The sequence below is a fragment of the Chlorocebus sabaeus genome, chromosome 19 (genome assembly GCF_047675955.1).
Source record: "Chlorocebus sabaeus isolate Y175 chromosome 19, mChlSab1.0.hap1, whole genome shotgun sequence".
In the NCBI taxonomy this organism is placed as follows: domain Eukaryota; kingdom Metazoa; phylum Chordata; class Mammalia; order Primates; family Cercopithecidae; genus Chlorocebus; species Chlorocebus sabaeus.
This window is the reverse complement of record NC_132922.1, coordinates 24,933,556-24,956,793: the sequence shown is the minus strand read 5'-3', so window position 1 is coordinate 24,956,793 and position 23,238 is coordinate 24,933,556. Positions and strand designations below refer to the sequence as shown.

Below are 23,238 nucleotides of genomic sequence, written 5' to 3'. Positions count from 1 at the left end.
CTCAAGCCTGTAATCCCAGCACTTTGGGAGGCCGAGACGGGCGGATCACGAGGTCAGGAGATCGAGACCATCCTGGCGAACACGGTGAAACCCCGTCTCTACTAAAAAATACAAAAAAACTAGCCGGGTGAAGTGGCGGGCGCCTGTAGTCCCAGCTACTTGGGAGGCTGAGGCAGGAGAATGGCGTAAACCCAGGAGGCGGAGCTTGCAGTGAGCTGAGATCCGGCCACTGCACTCCAGCCTGGGCGACAGAGCCAGACTCCATCTCAAAAAAATAAATAAATAAAAAAATAAAAAAGAAAGAGTGTTGAGAAGGATTCTGAGGCTGCATCTAAACTCAGTGGGAAAATGTGATTGATGTGTGATGTCTGTTATAAGCACAAGAATGGATAAAGGCAATATTTAATCTATTTACCCACCATTTGTGACCTCCCAGGATGCCTAGGGAAATAACTTGACTCTCATTTATGTATTCCAACAATGAAAAATGCAATTGGAATGCCAAGGATGACATGGAGGGCTTGGAAAGTTAGAGTGGGTCACCCTCACGTGCTGTCCTTGCTGTCCCCCCAGCTCCGCCAGCGGTTTGAGCTGGAGATCGAGCGGATGAAGCAGATGCACCAGAAGGACCGTGAGGACCAGGAGGAGGAACTGGAGGATGTCCGTCAGTCCTGCCAGAAGCGGGTATGTGAGCAGTGAACACAGCTGTACCGTTGGGTCCTGGAAGGTCTGGTATGGATGCCCTTTTCCTTAGAGTGAGGAGGAGGACAGGGTCTGGGATCTGGGGACAAGCTCTTTCTGCAACCACCTGAGACCTTAGCTTCAAGGTATCTTCAAGGGTGTAGGAGTGGAAATGCCTATCTTAAATAGGATCTTGGAACTTCCAGAAGCCTCTGGAACCATCCAGCATAATGGCTCAGAGATTTCTACTGAGTCCCCGTAACGCCATGTGACTGATGCCAAGGACTTCTAAATTTCCGTAATAGAATCAATTCTTTCTTGCTATTTTCCTTACAAGTCAAACCATTTCTTAACATTTTATCCAAGGTCTTTGTAGCCATTCCAAACAGTGTGCAAAAAAGGAATAACCCCTTGACATGTTATCACCTAGAAGCCATCATTATTACTATTTTAAGTGTTCTTTTATAGCTCTCTTTCACTCTGTATACACACATGCAGATTTGCGGAGATAACCATTTTCACTAAATGAGGTTATGCGGTTCTGAAGCCTGTTGTCTCCGCAGTTTTCATGGTCTCTTTTCATGTCTGTAAATACAGATCTAACTTAAATGTTTAATGGCTTAACAGTTTTTCACCCAAAGCATGTCCTCTAACTTATACAATAAATCCCCTATCATTGGACATTTAGGTTGTTTCCAGTTTTCTGCCCTTATAACCAGTGCCGAGATAAACATTCTTAGAGCTGTATTGACGGATGTGAATGTAGGATCTACAAAATGGAACTGCTGGAAAGCTTCGGGTTAAGCCTCGTTTAACAGGTTCTCACATTATGGAGTAGATACTTTATAATGACCTTCCCTCCCTTCTCATCCCCTGAATCATACCTGTATACAGAGTACACTCAACTCTGCCTTGCTTGATGTATAGTTTTTGTTGCTTTGTGTATTTTTCAAGATGATTTTAGCTTTTCCAGTCTTTATTCTAAAACAGGTATAGAGTGCCTTGTATTTCTCTCACTCCTAAACGAAATTTTTGAAACGAACTTGCTTTCTATAGAAGTGACCATCAATCAGTACTTTTTCCCCCCCTCCATGGGTCAGGAGATGGAAGCTCTCAGTCCCTGCCCGTGTTTCTTCAGGTGAAGGTTGCATACATTTATGGTTTATTCTAAGAATGCCTCAAAGTATGGTGTGTGCCCTCAGCCAGGGCTCCAATGAGTTGGAGATGTGACCCAGACTCTCCGGAGGCTTTTCTCTGGATAGATTTATAAAAGGAGAGAGTGAAGTAAGAGAAAGGTGTTTTTCTCCTTATGACAAACACTGATATTGACTTCTCATTCTGGTGACTGCTCTGTTCAGTCTATCTCTCACGTTGGCAGGAAATCAATAGTTAGTGACCTGGGTGGGAATGCTGGGGCTGTCTGGGGTGGCAGAAAGAGCTGGGGTCAGGAGACGGGACACTAACTCCTCTAAACAGCAACTAATTTCAGAGTATGCACTTTGGATTTTCCCTGGGACTTAGTTTGCCCACCCGTGAAATAGGATCTCTGATGGTATGAGGTGGAAATGGAGGATGGAGGGGATGAGATAAGGTACACAACAGAGGCTGGTGGGGGTGGTCTGCAAAGCGCAGCCACAGTGGGGTATTTGCTTTAGTGGGAAATGTCTGTGTTTGCTGGGTAATTGCTGAGAAATCAGAGCCAGTTGCAAATTAAATGAGTTGCTTATAGTCAGATGTCTTAGTTCAGGCTGCTGTAGCAAAATACCATTGTCTAGGTGGCTTAAATGAAAACATTTATTTATCACAGTTCTGGAGGCTGGCAAATCTGAGATCAAGGTGCTGGCAGGTTCAGTGTCTGGCGAGGGCTCTCTTCCTGGCTTGCAGACCACCACCTCCTGTTTGTAGACTCACATGATGGAGAAAGAGAGAGAGGAAGACAGCTTCCTGGTGTCTCTTCAGGCACTCACCCCACTGTGAAAATTCCGCCTTCATGGCTTCATCTAAACCTAATTACCTCCTTAAGGCCCCACCTCCAGATACCACTGCACTGAGGGTTAGGGTTTCACCATATGAATTTTGGAGAGGGCCATATATAGTTTATAACACCAAAAAATCTCAAATGCAACTTCTTTTATTGCATCATTGTGTATTTAATAAAGGAGGGGGATGCATTTTTGATATGTTGGTCGTAATATTGTGCAGAGCCTTTAAAAATCAGAGTGCAAAGACTTGCAAATATTCAACAGTGGCCATGGCTACAGGAGGGAGGCATCTGTTCTATTGGGGACCTGGGGGAGAGGGTTTCAGAGTCAATGGCGAGAGGTTCCCCATCATTGACCAGCCCTCCCTTCTGTTGTCCAGCTCCCAAGCTTTTAGGCTCTTAAGTTCTCCCACAGAGACACCACCTGCCAATCACTAGGGCAGGCTCATGGAACAAAGCCACAAGCTCTACGTTTTTCCTCCTCCTGAGGGTCCTTGCCTTGTGGGGTTTGTCTGGATGGAGTTCATTTACCCTGTGTATGCTTCCGCTCTGTGTATCCACAGCTCCGTCAGCTGGAAATGCAGCTGGAGCAAGAATATGAAGAGAAGCAGATGGTCCTCCATGAGAAGCAAGATTTGGAAGGCTTGATCGGAACCCTCTGTGACCAGGTAAGGGGGAGACATCGGCAGACATTCAGAAGTGTCTCGGACCTATTCGAGAGATGGACTCATGGGGAGAACAGCTTGAGGGATACCCTCTCCTCCGTCAGCTCTGTTCCCACCATATTCACTGGCTCTTCAAAGAGAACTTCAGGTGCCTGCAAACAGCAGGGTTTTTGTAAGAACCCATGGGGAATAAACAGAGTGGGTCCAGCCAGGAGCGATGGAGGAGGCTGTCTTTGCCTTCAGCAGCTGTTGGGATCACAGTGTAGACAGTCCTTCCTTTAAGGGGATGTGTGTGAATGGCCACTACACACATGACTGCCCTCCTGAGAACATGACATTTGCTAGAAGCAGTCAGACTCAGAGCCAGGCAAATGTAGCTTTAAGCCTCAGAGGGACCACTTCTGTCTACGCGGCTTTGAGTGAGCTAGTTAACCACTCCGAGCTTCTGGAGAGCGGAGCCTTGTGGGGTTGTGGCTATCACTGTACACCAGGGTTCTCAACCGCCCGTCAGTGTACACCAGGGTCCTCAACTGCACCACTATGAACATTTGGAGCTGGATCATTCCTTGAGGTAGAGGGCTGTCCTGTGCCTTGCAGGATATTGTGCAGTATCCCTGACCTCTGTCCACCACATTGCGGTAGCACACACCTCAGCTGTGACCACCAAAAATGTCTAGACATTGCCCAGTGTCCTTTGGGGAAAAGAAATCAACTTCCCTCACTACTGAGAACTGTTGCTGTACTAATGTAGCCAGCAGAGCTCAGAGCCAGCTTCCGGTTTCAGAGTTGCAAGGAATGGCTCTTCCACCTCCCAGATACTCTATTCCCTTCCTGTGCTGCTGCTACATGAAATCCCAGCACTGGAGAGAAATACCTGTGGCTTCTATGATTTCTTTTAAAGTATCAAAGGAGTGTATTTTAATGTATTTGCTTAACATGGGCCCCATGTCTATTAATTAGTAATGGTCTTGTTATCAATATCCTTCCCTAGATTCACTAACTTTATTCACAAAACAACGTGGGTCCACTTCAGATGATCATCTTGGGCAGCCATGCCTTGGATAAAATAAATGCTTATTATGTATTGAAAAACAAATTGATTTAGTGAGTGATTTCCACAGCAGGGACATCACAGCAGCAAGAGTAAGAGTTGGAAACTGAGGGAGTCGATATAATCTTCCTTCGTCTCTGGGTTTTCTAATTTTCCAGCCAAGAAATTGGGACCATTGAATTCAGAGTCACTGAGGTGGGTGACTTTCCTTCAGCATCAGGGCAAGAGCACAGCCCAGTACCAGATTCTAGAATGACAGTAGGGAATCACTGGGGGAAGGCTGCATTCTATTCAGCACAGTTTGAGAAAACAGAATAGATAATCTAATAAAGCCAGGTTTTTATACATACTGCAAAAATAAATTTTACATGTAAAGAGAAGGTAAGTTTAGATGAATAAAAAGCCAGCTTTGTGTTAGTCACCAAACTGGATCCTTTTAATAAATTAGCACACTTGATGATTTTAAGTGTTTTTGTTATGACCTTTGCCAAACCCATGGAAAAGCAGAACAAATAATGTAATTGGTGTTTATGAACCAAGCAGTCAGGGTTCACATAAATTAACATTTTGCCACTTCTTATTCAGATGTTTTTAAGGAAACAAAACATTTTAAGAACGGTTGGTGGCCTCTTTACGTGCCTTCCTAATCTCACTCCTGGCTCTGCTTTCCTCTTTCTTTCCTCCCTCCCCAGATGAAACCATTCCCTGGGGTTTGAAGTGTATAATTCCCCTGAATGTATATTTCAACTTCAGCCACAGGCAGCAATATGGTTCTGCACTTTACTTTGTCCCCCTCTATATTATGTTTTTGAGATTAGTCCATAATGATACATGCAGCTCTAATTAATTCATTTAACTTCTACACAGCATTCATTTTTTAAAATCTCCTTCTTCTATTGGTGGGTGGTTAGTTACTTTCACCCTAAAACCCAAAACTGCAATGCATAGTCTCATATCTGTCTCACTGTGCACACGGGCGAGGGTCTCTCCAGGGTATGTAGCTGAAAGAGGGATTGCTGGCTCCTGGGAATGTACAATTTGGGAATTATTAAATATCGCTCAGATTGTTCCCCAAAGTGATGGCAGCAGTTTCCACCGTCACTAGACATGTCTTGAGATTTTACTTCTTCACGTCCCCACCAACGTGCGGCACTGTCAGACATTTTTAAACATTTTTTCCAGGCATCGGGTGCTAAATGGTATTGCACGGCCCTCATTGCTAGGGATGCTGTGCATTTTTCACATGTTGGTTGTGGCCTTTTCTTATGTGAATTGCCTATTCATAGAATTTTGTCTCATTTTTCTCTATTGATCGTTCATGACCTTTCTACAAGATGCGAATCCATTTTTGGTTATGTATTTTACAAATATCTCCTACACTATGCATAATTGTTTCACTTTGTTTATAATGTCCTTAGCTTAATAAAAAATATTTTTAATATAGTCATGTTAACCATGTTTTATTGTTTGTCGTTTTACATCTTAAGATACTCTTCTTTTTTTATTATTATTATTCTTTAAGTTGTAGGGTACATGTGCACAATGTGCAGGTTTGTTACATTTGTATACATGTGCCATGTTGGTGTGCTGCACCCATTAACTTGTCATTTATATTAGGTATATCTTCTAAGGCTATCCCTCTCCCCTCCCCCCTCCCACAATAGGTCCCGGTGTGTGATGTTCCCCTTCCTGTGTCCAAGTGATCTCATTGTTCAATTCCTACCTATAAGTGAGAACATGTGGTGTTTGGTTTTCTGTTCTTGTGATAGTTTGCTGAGAATGATGGTTTCCAGCTGCATCCATGTCCCTACAAAAGACATGAACTCATCCTTTTTTATGGCTGCATAGTATTCCATGGTGTATATGTGCCCCATTTTCTTGATCCAGTCTGTCACTGATGGACATCTGGGTTGATTCCAAGTCTTTGCTATTGTGAATAGTGCTGCAATAAACATAACGTGTGCATGTGTCTTTATAGCAGCATGATTTATAATCCTTTGGGTATATACCCAGTAATGGGATGGCTGGGTCAAATGGTATTTCTAGTTCTAGATCTTGAGGAATCGCCACACTGTCTTCCACAATGGTTGAAGTAGTTTACAGTCCCACCAACAGTGTAAAAGTGTTCCTATTTCTCCACATCCTCTCTAGCACCTGTTGTTTCCTGATTTTTTAATGATTGCCATTCTAACTGGTGTGAGATGGTATCTCATTGTGGTTTTGATTTGCATTTCTCTGATGGCGAGTGATGATGAGCATTTTTTTTCATGTGTCTATTGGCTGTATGAATGTCTCCTTTTGAGAAGTGTCTGTTCATATCCTTTGCCCACTTTTTGATGGGGTTGTTTTTTTCTTGTAAATTTGTTTGAGTTCTTTGTAGGTTCTGGATATTAGCCCTTTGTCAGATGAGTAGATTGCAAAAATTTTCTCCCATTCTGTAGGTTGCCTGTTCACTCTGATGGTAGTTTCTTTTGCTGTGCAGAAGCTCTTTGGTTTAATTAGATCCCATTTGTCAATTTTGGCTTTTGTTGCTGTTGCTTTTGGTGTTTTAGACATGAAGTCCTTGCCCATGCCTATGTCCTGAATGGTATTCCCTAGGTTTTTTTTTAGGGTTTTTATGGTTTTAGGTCTAACATTTAAGTCTCTAATCCATCTTGAATTAATTTTCGTATAAGGAGTAAGGAAAGGATCCAGTTTCAGCTTTCTACTTATGGCTAGCCAATTTTCCCAGCATCATTTATTAAATAGGGAATCCTTTCCCCATTTCTTGTTTTTGTCAGGTTTGTCAAAGATCAGATGGCTGTAGTTGTGTGGTATTGTTTCTGAGGGCTCTGTTCTGTTCCATTGGTCTATATCTCTGTTTTGGTACCAGTACCATGCTGTTTTGGTTACTGTAGCCTTGTAGTATAGTTTGAAGTCAGGTAGTGTGATGCCTCCAGTTTTGTTCTTTTGACTTAGGATTGTCTTGGCAATACAGGGTCTTTTTTGGTTCCATATGAACTTGAAAGCAGTTTTCTCCAATTATGTGAAGGAAGTCATTGGTAGCTTAATGGGGATGGCATTGAATCTATAAATTACCTTGGGCAGTATGACCATTTTCACAATATTGATTCTTCCTATCCGTGAGCATGGTATGTTCTTCCATTTGTTTGTGTCCTCTTTTATTTCACTGAGCAGTGGTTTGTAGTTCTCCTTGAAGAGGTCCTTCACATCCCTTGTAAGTTGGATTCCTAGGTATTTTATTGTCTTTGAAGCTTTGTGAATGGGAGTTCATTCATGATCTGGCTCTCTGTTTGTCTGTTACTGGTGTATAAGAATGCTTGTGATTTCTGCACATTGATTTTGTATCCTGAGACTTTGCTGAAGTTGCTTATCAGCTTAAGGAGATTTTGGGCTGAGACGATGGGGTTTTCTAAATATACAATCATGTCATCTGTAAACAAGAACAATTTGACTTCTTCTTTTCCTAACTGAATACCCTTTATTTCTTTCTCTTGCCTGATTGCCCTAGCCAGAACTTCCAACACTATGTTGAATAGGAGTGGTGAGAGAGGGCATCCCTGTCTTGTGCCAGTTTTCAAAGGGAATGCTTCCAGTTTTTGCCCATTCAGTATGACATTGGCTGTGGGTTTGTCATAAATAGCTTTTATTATTTTGAGATATGTTCCATCAATACTGAATTTCTTGAGAGTTTTTAGCATGAAGGGCCGTTGAATTTTGTCAAAGGCCTTTTCTGCATCTCTTGAGATAATCATGTGGTTTTTGTCTTTGGTTCTGTTTATATGCTGGATTACGTTTGTTGATTTGCATATGTTGAACCAGCCTTGCATCCCAGGGATGAAGCCCACTTGATCATGGTGGATAAGCTTTTTGATGTGCTGCTGGATTTGGCTTGCCAGTATTTTATTGAGGATTTTTGCATCGATGTTCATCAGGGATATTGGTCTAAAATTCTCTTTTTTTGTTGTGTCTCTGCCAGGCTTTGGTATCAGGATGGTGTTGGCCTCATAAAATGAGTTAGGGAGGATTCTCTCTTTTTCTACTGATTAGAATAGTTTCAGAAGGAATGGTACCAGCTCCTCCTTGTACCTCTGGTAGAATTCGGCTGTGAATCCGTCTGGTCCTGGACTTTTTTTGGTTGGTAGGCTATTAATTATTGCCTCAATTTCAGAGCCTGCTATTGGTCTATTCAGGGATTCAATTTCTTCCTGGTTTAGTCTTGGGAGAGTGTAAGTGTGCAGGAAATTATCCATTTCTTCTCGGTTTTCTAGTTTATTTGTGTAGAGGTGTTTATAGTATTCTCTGATGGTAGTTTGTATTTCTGTGAGGTTGGTGGTGATATCCCCTTTATCATTTTTTATTGCATCTATTTGATTCTTCTCTTTTCTTCTTTGTTAGTCTTGCTATCAGTCTATCAATTTTGTTGATCTTTTCAAAAAACCACGTCTGATTTTTGGAGTGTTTTTTGTGTCTCTATCTGCTTCAGTTCTGCTCTGATCTTAGTTATTTCTTGCCTTCTGCTAGCTTTTGAATGTGTTTGCTCTTGCTTCTCTAGTTCTTTTAATTGTGATGTTAGGGTGTCAATTTTAGATCTTTCCTGCTTTCTCTTGTGGGCATTTAGTGCTATAAATTTCCCTCTACACACTGCTTTAAATGTGTCCCAGAGATTCTGGTATGTTGTATCTTTGTTCTCATTGGTTTCAAAGAACATCTTTATTTCTGCCTTCATTTCGTTATGTACCCAGTAGTCATTCAGGAGCAGGTTGTTCAGTTTCCATGTAGTTGAGTGGTTTTGATTGAGTTTCTTAGTGCTGAGTTCTAGTTTGATTGCACTGAGGTCTGAGAGACAGTTTGTTATAATTTCTGTTCTTTTATATTTGCTGAGGAGTGCTTTACTTCCAACTATGTGGTCAATTTTGGAATAAGTGAGATGTGGTGCTGAGAAGAATGTATATTCTGTTGATTTGGGGTGGAGAGTTCTGTAGATGTCTATTAGGTCTGCTTGCTGCAGAGTTGAGTTCAATTCCTGGATATCCTTGTTGACTTTCTGTCTCAGTGATCGGTCTAATGTTGACAGTGGGGTGTTAAAGTCTCCCATTATTATTGTATGGGAGTCTAAGTCTCTTTGTAAGTCTCTAAGGACTTGCTTTATGAATCTGGGTGCTCCTGTATTGGGTGCATATATATTTAGAATAGTTAGCTCTTCCTGATGAATTGATCCCTTTACCATTATGTAATGACCTTCTTTGTCTCTTTTGATCTTTGTTGGTTTAAGGTCTGTTTTATCAGAGACTAGGATTGCAACCCCTGCTTTTTTTTTGTTTTCCAGTTGCTTGGCAGATCTTCCTCCATCCCTTTATTTTGAGCCTATGTGTGTCTCTGCATGTGAGATGGGTCTCCTGAATACAGCAAACTGATGGGTCTTGACTCTTTATCCAATTTGCCAGTCTGTGTCTTTTAATTGGACCATTTAGTCTTTTTGCATTTAAGATTAATATTGTTATGTGTGAACTTGATCCTGTCATTATGATATTAGCTGGTTATTTTGCTCGTTAGTTGATGCAGTTTCTTCCTAGCATCAATGGACTTTACATTTTGGCATGTTTTGTGATGGCTGGTACTGGTTGTTCCTTTCCATGTTTAGTGCTTCCTTCAGGATCTCTTGTAGGGCAGGCCTAGTGGTGACAAAATCTCTAAGCATTTGCTTGTCTGTAAAGGATTTTATTTCTCCTTCACTTATGAAACTTAGTTTGGCTGGATATGAAATTCTGGGTTGAAAATTCTTTTCTTTAAGAATGTTGATCCGGCTGGGCGCGGTGGCTCAAGCCTGTAATCCCAGCACTTTGGGAGGCCAAGATGGGCGGATCACGAGGTCAGGAGATCGAGACCATCCTGGCTAACCCGGTGAAACCCCGTCTCTACTAAAAAATACAAAAAAACTAGCCGGGCAAGGTGGCGGGAGCCTGTAGTCCCAGCTACTCGGGAGGCTGAGGCAGGAGAATGGTGTAAACCCGGGAGGTGGAGCTTGCAGTGAGCTGAGATCAGGGGACTGCACTCCAGCCTGAGCGACAGAGCGAGACTCTGTCTCAAAAAAAAAAAAAAAAAAAAAGAATGTTGAATATTGGCCCCCACTCTCTTCTGGCTTGTAGAGTTTCTGCTGAGAAATCTGCTGTTAGTGTGATGGGCTTCCCTTTGTGGGTAACCTGACCTTTCTCTCTGGCTGCCCTTAACATTTTTTCCTTCATTTCAACTTTGGTGAATCTGACAATTATGTGTCTTGGAGTTGCTCTTCTTGAGGAGTATCTTTGTGGCGTTCCCTGTATTTCCTGAATTTGAATGTTGACCTGCCTTACTAGGTTGGGGAAGTTCTCCTGGGTGATATCCTGCAGAGTGTTTTCCAACTTGGTTCCATTTTCCCCCTCACTTTCAGGCACACCAATCAGACGTAGATTTGGTCTTTTCACATAATCCTATATTTTTTGGAGGCTTTGTTCATTTCTTTTTACTCTTTTTTTCTCTACACTTTTCTTCTCACTTCATTTCATTCATTTGATCTTCAATCACTGATACTCTTTCTTCCAGTTGATTGAGTCGGTTACTGAAGCTTGTACATTTGTCATGTAGTTCTCGTGTTATGGTTTTCATCTCTATCAGTTCTTTTAAGGTCTTCTCTGCGTTGATTATTCTAGTTATCCATTCATCCATTCTTTTTTCAAGGTTTTTAGTTTCTTTGTGCTGGTTCCGTAGTTCCTCTTTTAGCTCTGAGAAGTTTGACCGACTGAAACCTTCTCTCAACTCGTCAAAGTCATTCTCCATCCAGCTTTGTTCCATTGCTGGCGATGAGCTGCGTTCCTTTGGAGGGGGAGATGCACTCTGATTTTTTGAATTTCCAGCTTTTCTGCACTGCTTTTTCCCCATCTTTGTGGTTTTATCTGCCTTTGGTCTTTGATGATGGTGATGTACTGATGGGGTTTTGGTGTGGGTGTCCTTTCTGTTTGTTAATTTTCCTTCTACCAGTCAGGACCCTCAGCTGCAGGTCTGTTGGAGTTTGCTTAAGGTCCACTCCAGACCCTGTTTGCCTGGGTATCAGCAGCGGAGGCTGCAGAAGATAGAATATTGCTGAACAGCGAGTGTTGCTGTCTGATTCTTGCTCTGGAAGCTTCATCTCAGGGGTATACCCAGCAGTGTGAGGTGTGAGGTGTCGGTCTGCACCTCAGTTGAAAATGCAGAAATCACCCGTCTTCTGTGTCACTCATGCTGTGAGCTGGAGGCTGGAACTATTCCTATTCGGCCATCTTCAAGATAGTCTTCTTTAACTGAGTTCATAAAACTGTCATCATGTGTCTTAGAAGTTCTAAAGTATTGCTTTTGACTTTTTTTTTTTGAGACGGAGTCTCACTCTGTCACCCAGGCTGGGGTGACAGCGATCTTAGCTCACTGCAAGCTCCACCTCCCGGGTTCACACCATTCTCCTGCCTCAGCCTCCCGAGCAGCTGGGACTACAGGCACTTGTAGTCCCATTGGGACAACAAAGATCTCAACAAATTTAAAAAATAGTTATACTTTCTATGTCTTGTTTCTTTTTCTTACCTTATTTCATTTGCTTGGACCTCCAGTATAAGAATGAATGGTAGAGAAAGATGTTTGACATCCTTTTCTTGTTCCTGACCTTAATAGGAGTGCTTCTAAAGTTTTGTGATATACATATTTGCAGTGTATTTGGTAATTACAGTGATGCATTGCTTAGTGACAGGGATACTTTCTGAGAGATGCATCATTAGACAATTTCATCATTGTGGGAACATCCTAGAGTGCATTCACACAAACCTAAATGGGATAGCCTTCTATACACCTAGGCTATCTGATATAGTCCGTTGCTCCTGGGCTATAAACCTGTACAGCATGTTACTGTACTGAGTTTGGTAGGCAATTGTGACACAGTGGTAAGTATTTGTGTACCTAAACATATCTCAACATAGAAAAGGTACAGCAAAAGTATGGTATTATAAGTTTATGGGACCACCATTGTATATACAGTCCCTCACTGCTGGAAATATAATGTGGCACGTGACTGTAACTTTAATAAGGTTAAATCAGTCTTGTATTTGTAATTTTCTAATATCTTAAAAAACATTTTATTATTGAATATTGTGTGCTTTTACTGCAATTGTTGATAATCTGATGACCTGTCTCAATCTGTTAATGTAGTATATTTTAGATATTTAATGTATCCTGATGTATTTCCCAGATAAACCTTTCTTAGTGTCATATGTTTTCAATACATGGCTCTTTCGGATTGCTACCAGTTTATTAAGGGTTTATTTAGGATTTTTGAAACCAGGCACATAAGTAAGATTGGTTTATAATTTTTTTCTCTTAGACTTTGCCAAGTGTTACACTAATCTAATAAAATGAACTCACAACTATTTCTGAGACAATTTTTTGTAAAATTTGGATCATGCAGTTCTTGCAGATTTAATACAATTTGCTTGTAACCCTATTTGATTACTGTGCCAAAATGCTGTAATCATAACTGAACACAAATTCACAAATTCAGGTATAATTCTTTTCCTTACTGAGTGAACTTTGGTAACTAAAATGTTTCTAGACATTTATTATTTCATCTAATTTTTCAAATAGGTTGACATAAAAAATGTTCATGGTATTTTGTTGTGATTTAAAAAATTCTACTGTATCAGATTATTTTCTTTTTAATCATAATAATGTTTACTTTTGAGTTTTTTGTGGTTAATGATGGTTAGTCTTGTTAGAGTTTTATCTGTAATCCCTTCAAATAACCTGCTTTTGTTTTATTGCTTCTTTGTTGTGTATTTGTTTCTTTTTCCTTCTTTTTTTCGTTGATTAGTTTTTTTTTTGTTTTGTTTTGTTTTTTGAGATGGAGTCTCACTCTGTCGCCCAGGCTGGAGTGCAGTGGCGCGATCTCAGCTCACTGCAAGCCCCTCTCCTGGGGTCACGCCATTCTCCTGCCTCAGCCTCCCGAGTAGCTGGGACTACAGGCTCCCACTACCACGCCCGGTTAATCTTTTGTGTTTTTAGTAGAGACGGGCTTTCACCATGTTAGCCAGGATGGTCTCGATCTACTGACCTCATGATCCACAAGCCTTGGCTCCCAAAGTGCTGAGTTTACTGGCGTGAGCCACCGTGCCCGGCCCCATTGGTTTAGATTTTTGTTCTTGGTCTTCAGTTTTAGTATTAAAATGTTTGACTCACCTTCAATATTTTGTTTCCCACTTAAAATGTTTTCTTTTAAGTACATTTAAGATAATACATTTACCTGGAATTGCTGTTTTAGTGCCATCTACTAAGTGTTTTGTCTTATCTTGTTCTTTTTTCTTTTAACCTGTAAGCTATCTAGAACTCAAGTTTCAAGTTTATTAACATTTAGGATGATGATTTAGGATAGAATAACTTTCTATTGTTAATTTTTAATTTAAGGGCATTTTGGGCCGGGCACGGTGGCTCAAGCCTGTAATCCCAGCACTTTGGGAGGCCAAGACGGGCGGATCACGAGGTCAGGAGATCGAGACCATCCTGGCTAACACGGTGAAACCCCGTCTCTACTAAAAAAATACAAAAATTAGCCGGGTGCAGTGGCGGGCGCCTGTAGTCCCAGCTACTCAGGAGGCTGAGGCAGGAGAATGGCGTGAACCCAGGAGGCAGAGCTTGCAGTGAGCTGAGATCCGGCCACTGCACTCCAGCCTGGGGGACAGAGTGAGACTCCGTCTCAAAAAAAAAAAAAAAAAAAAAAAAAAAAAAAAAAAAAAAAAAAAAAAATTTAAGGGCATTTTGGACAGATAACATGGTAGAATGCATAACATCATAACATCTTTTCTTTGAAATTGTAGAGATCTCTTTGTTGCTCTAGTTATTGGTAGAGTTTAATAAACTATTGTGTGTGACTGGGCACAGTGGCTCACACCTGTAATCCCAGCACTTTGGGAGGCCAAGATGGGCAGATCATTTGAGATCAGGAGTTTGAGACCAGCCTGACCAACATGGTGAAACCCTGCCTCTACTAAAAATATAAAAATTGACCAGGTGTTATGGTGGGCACCTGTAATCCCAGCTGCTCAGGAGACTGAGGCATGAGAATCACTAGAACCCAGGAGGCAGAGGTTGTAGTGAGCCAAGATCACGCCACTGCCCTCCAACCTGGGTGACAGAGTGAGACCTTGTCTCAAAAACAAAAATAAAACCAAAGAAACAAAAATGAACTATTGAGTGGAAAATAATGTAACTGTTTATGAGGCATAGGGTTCTATACATGGCAAATGAATCAAGCTTGTTAATTTTTTATTTCAACATTATATACAAATGTAAAAGCATAAGCCATAAAGAAAAGTTTTAAAATACATGATTATGTATTTTTAAAAACTACCTCCTGTTAACTTTGGTTTTGAGTTCTTGATCAGTTTCTGAGAGAGTCCTGTTATATCCTTACCATGAGAGTTGTTATTCCAAGTTTTGTTAACAATTCTGTCATAGTTTCTCTTTATGTATTTATGGTTATATATTTAGGTGCATCTAAGTTTTGTATTGCTTTATTTTCTTGAAGATCATTGCTTCGATTCTTACCTGGTGTCTGTCTTTCTCCATGAATGAGTTTTGCCTTATTTTATTTTGCTTGATTTATTTTAGTTAGTTTACCTGCAAGACCTTTTTCTATTTCATTTTAAAGATTTGTAGGGGTGTGTGTGTGCATGTTCATGTGTTTTCTTTAAACAGCTGGATAATTTCAATGCAATATTTTAGTCTAGCTTTTCATATAAAAATTTAATTTATTTACATATGTTATAATGACTGATATATTTGAAACTATTTTGTATTATCTTGTGTTTTTTTAGTTTCTTGTTCCTTTACATTGCTCTCCCTGCTTTCCTACTTTTAGATAGATTGATGTTTTCTGTGTTCTCTTTTGAACTATTGGTTCAGAAGCTACAAACTTTATTTCTGTTCGTTTGGTTGTTACTCATAAATTTCAAGATATATGCTTAATCATAATTTTTTACCAACATTAATTTTCACAGTAATGCTGTGGGATAGATATTAGTATTTCCTTCATATAAATGAAAGAAGTAAGGCTTGGAAAAGTAAAGCAACTTGCCCAGGATTGCCTAGCAAGTTAGTACCCTAGGCGGATTCTAAATGAGGTCTATATTATTTGAATGTCTATCATTTTAAAAACCTATTATGATTCTGCTTAAAAGCAATAAGGTCCACTTAGCTAGAACCATATTTTTGTGGACCATCTTTTTTTCATAGTGTTCTCAGGCAGCCAGTTCTGCCATTAATTTGTGAAACCCTTAGCAACATACATTCTCTCTCCAAGCCTCAATTTCCCCATCTGTAAAGTGGTTTGATTATCCCTAACAGCATGTCTAGATCATATTGTAATAGTGCTTGGAGATTCTTTTGACAATGGACATTTAACAAGTTCGCCAAATAATTTGCCTTTATGATAAATGGTGAACCAACTAAGACTGCAATATAGTTACTCATAACAACACTAAACATCATGTAGATTTATTAGTTAATTATTAACCATCTTTATCAAAGTTTGAATCTTTGTGCTACAAAATGGAAACTTGCAGAATGACATTTATTTCCCATTAACCTAATGAGTGGTATTTTTTGCCCTCCTCTCTTGTAGCAATTTATTATAAATGGGAGGATGACTAGTCTGAGATTTTCTTGTGAATTTTGTTTGCAGTGCTTCCTCTGAAAAGTGCCAGCATTTTCAGGGCTTTTCAGGCAGTGAAGATCGTAGAATCTGAGCCATCTCTACTGCATGGTCAGTGTCAACATCAGGGAATGTCCCTGATGCTAACTCGCCCCACAGGAGAATTAAAGGCACTTTAGGGTATGCGCGAAACAAAAACAGACACAAATATAAGAAATGTGCAAAGCCCACTGCCTAAGCGTAATCACGGTAAGAGTCTGGGTTCTAGAGTAAGTAAATCTGGGTTCATGAAGCAGCTCCACTAGGCACTGTGGTGCAATGGTTAGAGACTTACATCCTAATGCTGAGCTGCCTGGATTCAGATCTCTGCATAGCTACTTAGCAGCAGTATGACGTTGGGCAGATCATTTGCTCTTTCATATCAGTTGTTCCTCCATGTAAGAGTCCTGGAAAACCTCTTTCACTTTGTAACCTGCCCCCCACCCACTCTAGGGTTTTATACTCTCATGGCAACCACCCAGAAATGCATAGCCCAGATTGTTTTTCGCCTCTCTGCCTCTACTCATTAAGTGCCTTCTACCTAAAACATCCTGCCTCTACCTCCCCCCACTAGGAGTAGCTACCTTCTACTTCCCAATTCCATCCCAGCCTGAGCTGGATAATGCTCTTCTGTGCTCCCATGATATATTTTTTTCAGAATTAAAGACTAAAATACATCTACCTAATGGTATATTTTACTAAAATTACCACTCTCCAGCCAGAAAAGCTGGATTCATATTCCAACTCTGCCACTTACTAGCTGTGTGAACTGAGGCAAATTACTTCATCTTTGCAAACTTCAGTTTCATTATCTGTAAAATGGGAATCATAATACTATACACCTCATCGATTCATCATGATGACTAAATGCATTAATAGCTATAAAGTGTTTAGAATAGTATATGACACTTAGAAAGTGTCTATAAATGTAAGCTATTACTACATTTGTAAAGGCAATAGTAATAAGGTCTATTTAAGGAGATTGTCACAGGAGTTAAATGCAGTAACACGTTGCAAAGAGCCTGGCACAATGCCCAGCCCTCAGTTCAGCAGGTGAGACTGTGTGTGTGTGTGTGTGTGTGTGTGTGTGTGTGTGTGTATAATAGAACAGCATTTTGAACCTACCAAAACAATACATTTCAGATATAAAGACCATATTCTAAGAACCAACTTGTTTGTCAAAGAATTCAAAACCAGCAGTAGAGAAATAGAAATACAAAATTTGGAGGAATACATTCTAGGTCATCAGACAATACTCACAATCCTTTATATTTGCAAAGCACTCAACAGCATACAAAGTACTTTGGAATCCATTATCACGTCTGATCCTTGTCTTATCTCAACACGAAGGACAGGGTGTTTTTTTAACCTCTCCTTTTGTGGATGAGAAAACTCAGGTTCGGAGATGTGGCGTGACTCAGCCACTGTTCCATCATCAGCAAATGGTGAGCCAGGGTTTAAAGCTTAGATCTGCTCATTCTCAACCCCGTGTTTTTTCTAGAATATTCCAGGACATTCTGAGCATCCCAGGAAATGGTTAGCATTTGGTGTGGAGACACAGATTTCCAGGTGTGTAAAAACCACATCCCAGTGTTGAGGGACCTGCACCCTGTTTTCCTTAAAACTCCCCATCTGATGGATAGGCCCGTATTGTATCCTCTGGTCTCCTGAAGAGTCCGAGAAAGGAGTCATTAGTTTCTTTCAGGGATGTTAACACGTTGTCTTTTAAGTCAGTGCTGTTTCTAGAGAGGTGACCGGCTGTTGAAATTTCATGTAGGGCCCGGTGTAATTCTGTACCTCTTCTGCTTTGGCTTAGCCTGTACTTTTTGGCCACTGAAAGCTGTCAAGGAGTCTAAGGTCACAGTCCTGGTGCCCAGTCCAGGATGTGGCTTCTTTGGGACTCCCTCAACAGCTGTCCCTGGTAAATTCAAGATTCTGGGGGAAGGAATGTACTCACCTCTGGGTAAGATTCCTCTGCAGCAAATGATGTCATTTTCTTGTCCTTAAACTGGAAAACAGGACCAAAGGACAGAAAAGATTGACTTAGATCATCAAAAGGAGCACATTTACAATTTACTGAGGTGTAACACACATACAGAGGACTCCATATCCCACATGTACAGCTCAATGAATTTTCATAAACTCATACAACACCACCCAGATCAATAACATTAATAACTCCCCAGAAATCGAGAGGCTCTGTCCAGTCCCTGCCCACCCAGGACTGTCCTAACTTCTGTCAGCAGAACCTGGCCAGCAGCAGAGGGATTCATCTGGCATATGAGGCTCTTACAAGATGAGGTGAGGTCATACTGATGACTTGTGCGCAAAAGGTGGGATGACGGAGTGACTTTGGATCCATACGAGCTATGATAGCAGCAATGATAGCAACTCATATTTCTTGTACATTTATTCTGTGTCAAGCATTAGGCTAGGCAGGTATTTAATTTTCACAGCAGCCCAATGTGGTCGGTGCCAATCTCATTTCTCAGTTGAGGAAACTGAGGCTTGGGGAGGAGAATGGTCTTGCCCAAGGTCACACTGTGTGAGTGGCAAAGGCAGGATTTAAACCAGGGAGCCTGGTTCCGGAAAACTTAGACCCTGGCCACTGCTTTGCCACCTAAGCTCATGGGTCTTCCTTTGGCTTTCAGATTGGCCATCGGGACTTTGACGTGGAGAAGCGACTTCGGAGAGACCTCAGGAGGACACACGCACTGTTGTCAGACGTGCAGCTCCTTCTCGGCACCATGGAGGATGGCAAGACATCAGTCAGCAAGGAGGAGCTGGAGAAAGTGCACAGCCAGGTGGGGGTCATGGGATCCCCTTGAGAATCAGGGTGGGGAGGATGCTGCAACCTGCAGAGAATGGCTGTCCCTCCCAGGTATGAGCGGAACCGTGGTGCCAACTTCCAACTTTCACAGACCTACAGGGAGATGAGGGGCATTTTGGGGCTGCAAGGGTCACGTGGAGTGTCGGTGAGGAGGAGGGGTCTAAGAAGGAGTCCTGTTGCCTTCTTCAGAGATGATGTCTGGAGGACTTGGGCAGATCAACACTAGCCAGAATGGCTGAGTGCAGTGTGCCTGGTGTGTGTGTGTGTGTGTGTGTGTGTGTGTGTGGTGTGTATATGAGCCAAATAGCAATAGTGCCAGTCATACAAAACCAATACTTAACAACAGCAACAGTTATACAAACGTTGGCAGTTTGACTGCCTATTAGTATGCTAATGATATTGATCAAGACATGATGTTGACCACTGGCTGCTACCAGCTGGAGCCCTCACTAGGTACTGGGTCCTCTGTATCTCCGTACATGGTGCTGCATGCTGTTCTCAGGATTGCTGAGTGAGGTGAGGATCATCAACTTCATTTCACAAGTTCAGGTGATTGGGTGGCAGAAAGGCGTGATGACCTACCCAAAGTCATGCAGCTTGAAAGCAGCAGATTCAGGATGTGAACCCCCATCTTCAGGCTCTACCGTCCCTGGCTGCTTCAAAGGAGGACAGGAGGAGTGGCAAGGTTGAGGATGGTAGGGAAGTGAGGCCAGAGCAGAACCCGGGGACCTGAGGAGATGTCATGAGTGTGGGCTGTTCCGGCGATGGACAGTGTGGTCCAGGGCAGCCAGTGTTGAGAAATGTGAATGGATCCCACAGGGTGGTGCAAGCCTTGGGGAGAGAGGTCCCAAAGGTGAATGATGTAGCAGGAACTCAGTATTTGCTACCAGTCCCCAGGGGTAGCTGAAGATACCTGGGGAGGCTTAGAGCTCTGCTGGGAGTGTTGTGTCCTTGCAATTGATGTTACCTTTCCTTGGATCAGTCATTCTTGCTAAGCCCAGATGCCTTCACCACCTTCCTTCCTGGAGGATTACCATCCCTTCCTCCAGTCAGAGGCTGAGCCAAGCCTGGAACCCATGTTTCCCAACTCCAAACCCAGTGCTGTTCTCTCTTCCTTCTAGAGACACAGCCCATGATGACCAGCAGGTCTCCAGGAAAGCAGCAAAAGGCAACAGACTATAGTGCCAATGGTTAGAAACAGAGATCCCAGAGCTTCTGCCGCTTCCAGTCTCTGGTGTCAGTTTCTATCCGTAAAACAAAACATTTCAGTTAGAGCTTATTCACTTAACTAGAAGACCTCAACCAAAACAAAACCAAATGAAGACCTGAATTCAGACTTGATTTGGAGTTCACCAGTCTCTCTGTTAATGCCCATTTCCTCTCCCAGGATCCAACCCGGGACCGCACGCTGCATTTTATTGCCATGCCTGCCCAGTCCCCTCTGTTCTGGGACAGTTTCTCAGGCTGACCTTGCTTTTCAGGACCCTGACAGTCTTGAGGAGCACTGGACAGGTATCCCATGGGATGTTCTCTGATCTGGGTTTGATTGTTTTCTCATGAATAGACCGAGTTTATGCTATTGGAAAGAATATGACAGAAGTAAACTTGTTAAACCAGAAGACACTGGGAGGACCCTTCCATCTTGAAAATTCTACGACTCTTAGCCATCTCCTTTATCAGATCATTCTCTTCTAGGGTGATCCACCCTCCTGACTTGTCTGAGACTGTCTTAGTTTTAGCGCTACCAGTTCTGGGTCCTGGGCAAGCCAGGATGGCTGGTCGTTCTATCCTCTTCATGGCCATGTCAGGAAGCCAGTATCGCCTGTGCTTGACCGCATCACCCTGCTTAATCCTCATGATGCTCTTAGGGGAGGGGAGGGGGCATTGCGCCCATTTTACAGATGAGGAAATGTTGTCCAGAGGTGGCAAGTGGTGTGCCCAAAGTAACACAGTAGGTAAGTGGCAGAGTCGGGGTTTTGAACACAAAGCTTATGATTCTAAGTGCAGAATTGGGAGATGCTTTTGACTCCCATTGCATCTTCCTGTCTGCTTGGCTGACCAGGTGGGTAGGGAACCTTGAGCCACCTGGCTTGCCTCCAGGGAGGCCGAGTTGCTGTGTGATGGCTCAGCCAGGGGCCAGGCATTTTGAGTTGAAGCAACTCGCTTGGCAGAAGGCCACATGTCTGCCCATCTTCCGTCAAAATGTCCCCAGTGCCACAATACCCAAACCTCCCCTCCCCCAACAGGTGGATGTTTTTGAAAAGAAACCACAGAGATTTTGTTACTTTTTCTTTTTTTGTGTTATTAAGTATTCATGAGAATTCGCCCTCTGCAGGGTTAAAATGCATGTTCTTGGGAAAAAGTGGTATTTAATGAAGGCGCTTTGAGCTGAATCAAAGAGCCTCATTCTTCTGAAAGTCCTTCTTCCCGGTCTCTGCATCCGGCTCCTATCAAAGGAAATCCACAGCCTTGGCTTTTCATTGCTGTTGTCATGGAAATCGTTATAAGGATGGGATCGCGTGGACCAGAGGTCAGGATACAGTTGCTTTGGCTCCCAGCGCACGTGTCCCGGATGCCAGAGTCAGAGCTAATCAAATAAAGCAGTGATGACATTGGGCATTGCTGCATCTCCTCTCCAATATACAGTATTTGTCCTTTGCCTGAAGGCTCCAGGGACATAGGTAGGGAAAGCAGACAGGAGGAGGAAGGAAGAGGGAGCTAACTTTGCTGCTGGCTGCTGCTTAAGTGCGGAGCATGATGCTGAACAATTTCATTCATTCAATATTTATGCAGCACCTACTGTGTGTCAGGCAGTGTGCTAAATATAAGCACCATGGATAGTGAGACAGCAGTGGTACCCACCATCACAGAAGTTACATCTGATGGAAAAGAAGACAAACAATGATAATGAATAAATAGAATCATCCCACACCTTAATTTGAATGAGAAAAGAAATAAATAGGGTGCTAAGATAGAGAACTGCAGGGGCGTCCTGTTTAGCTTGGGTGGTCAGCTAAAATACCCTGGGAGAAGGAGAAACAGACAGGGACCAGAACATACGGGGCCTGGAAGGTTTGGATTTTATCCCAGGGGTGGTGAGAAGCCATTGGGAGGTTGTGAGTGAAGCGTGACAGAATCGGATTCATGTTTTAGAGGATTGTTCTTCTGCGTGGAGATCGGATTATGGAAGGTATGAGGGGATATCCTTGGAAGGCTAATGCACCCTTCTAGGCCAGAGGAAATGGTCACCTGGGTTGGGGGAGTATTGATAGAGATGGCAAGAAGGGACAAACGTGGGGCTGATTGGGAATCGACGGGATGTACAGATGAGGTTTGGTTAGCAACATTTAAGTGTGTGATTTCAGAACATCCTTGCCATAACCCTAGGAGGTGGCTATTCCTATTTTCAACCCATTTTACTAATGAAGAGGCAGTCTCTGAGAGGTTGAGTAATTTACCTAAGGGCCCACAGCAATACATGTCCTATACCCTTACAACTTGGTTTGCCTAATATGGGTCCTATTAACTTTTATTGTCAGGCACTTACTATGTACCAGACTTTTCCTTAGTGTCTTGGAGGTTTCTCAAATTTGGCTGCACATCAGAGAAGTTAAACACCATTTTAAAATCACAGACTTCTGGATTCTGCCCCCTCCCCACCCCCCGCATTTAAAAATAAATCAAGTTTTGGTTGGAATTCAGGATCTGCATTTTTAAACAACCACACTGGGGGATTCTGGGGGAACCACAGGCTTTATTTATCCCTCAGAACACCCGTTTGAGTTCAGTGGTAGTATGTCTATTTTGCAGATGGGAAAACTGCCACTGAGGTTATATTAGTGTAACACATCTTATTTTCACCTGTTTTAAAATTAGTTAATTTTTGAGTAGAGAAAACTGGATCCAGCACTTGCTAATTCATGACCTTTGACAAGTGTCCTGACCTCTCTGAGCCCTTTTTCTAAAGCGAAGCAGCATCATCACATGACGGCCGGGAGGCTGAGGAGGGAAAGCCAGTGAAGGCGTCAGAAACTTGAACAGGTGGCTGGGCACAGTGGCTCAGTCCTGTAATCCCAGCACTTTGGGAGGCTGAGGCGGGTGGATCACCTGAGGTCAGGAGTTCGAGACCAGCCTGGTTAACATGGTGAAACCCTGTCTCTACTAAAAATACAAAAAGTAGCCGGGTGTGGTGGCACATGACTGTAATCCCAGCTACTCGGGAGGCTGAGGCAGGAGAATCACTTGAACCCGGGAGGCAGAGGTTGCAGTGAACTGAGATCACACCACTGC

At 42.4% G+C, this 23,238-nt stretch overlaps 1 protein-coding gene across 1 annotated transcript in view; it reads left to right on the top strand.

Annotated features, from left to right (window-relative positions):
- The window catches only part of LOC119627367 (unconventional myosin-XVIIIb), a 133,818-nt gene that overhangs the window by 5,439 nt on the left and 105,141 nt on the right, over positions 1–23,238 (top strand). The window contains exons 3-5 of the mRNA XM_073006857.1: positions 574–684; positions 3,226–3,330; positions 18,770–18,922. Of these exons, the coding sequence (XP_072862958.1) occupies positions 574–684; positions 3,226–3,330; positions 18,770–18,922 (369 nt within the window). The remainder of the gene's footprint in view (positions 1–573; positions 685–3,225; positions 3,331–18,769; positions 18,923–23,238) is intronic.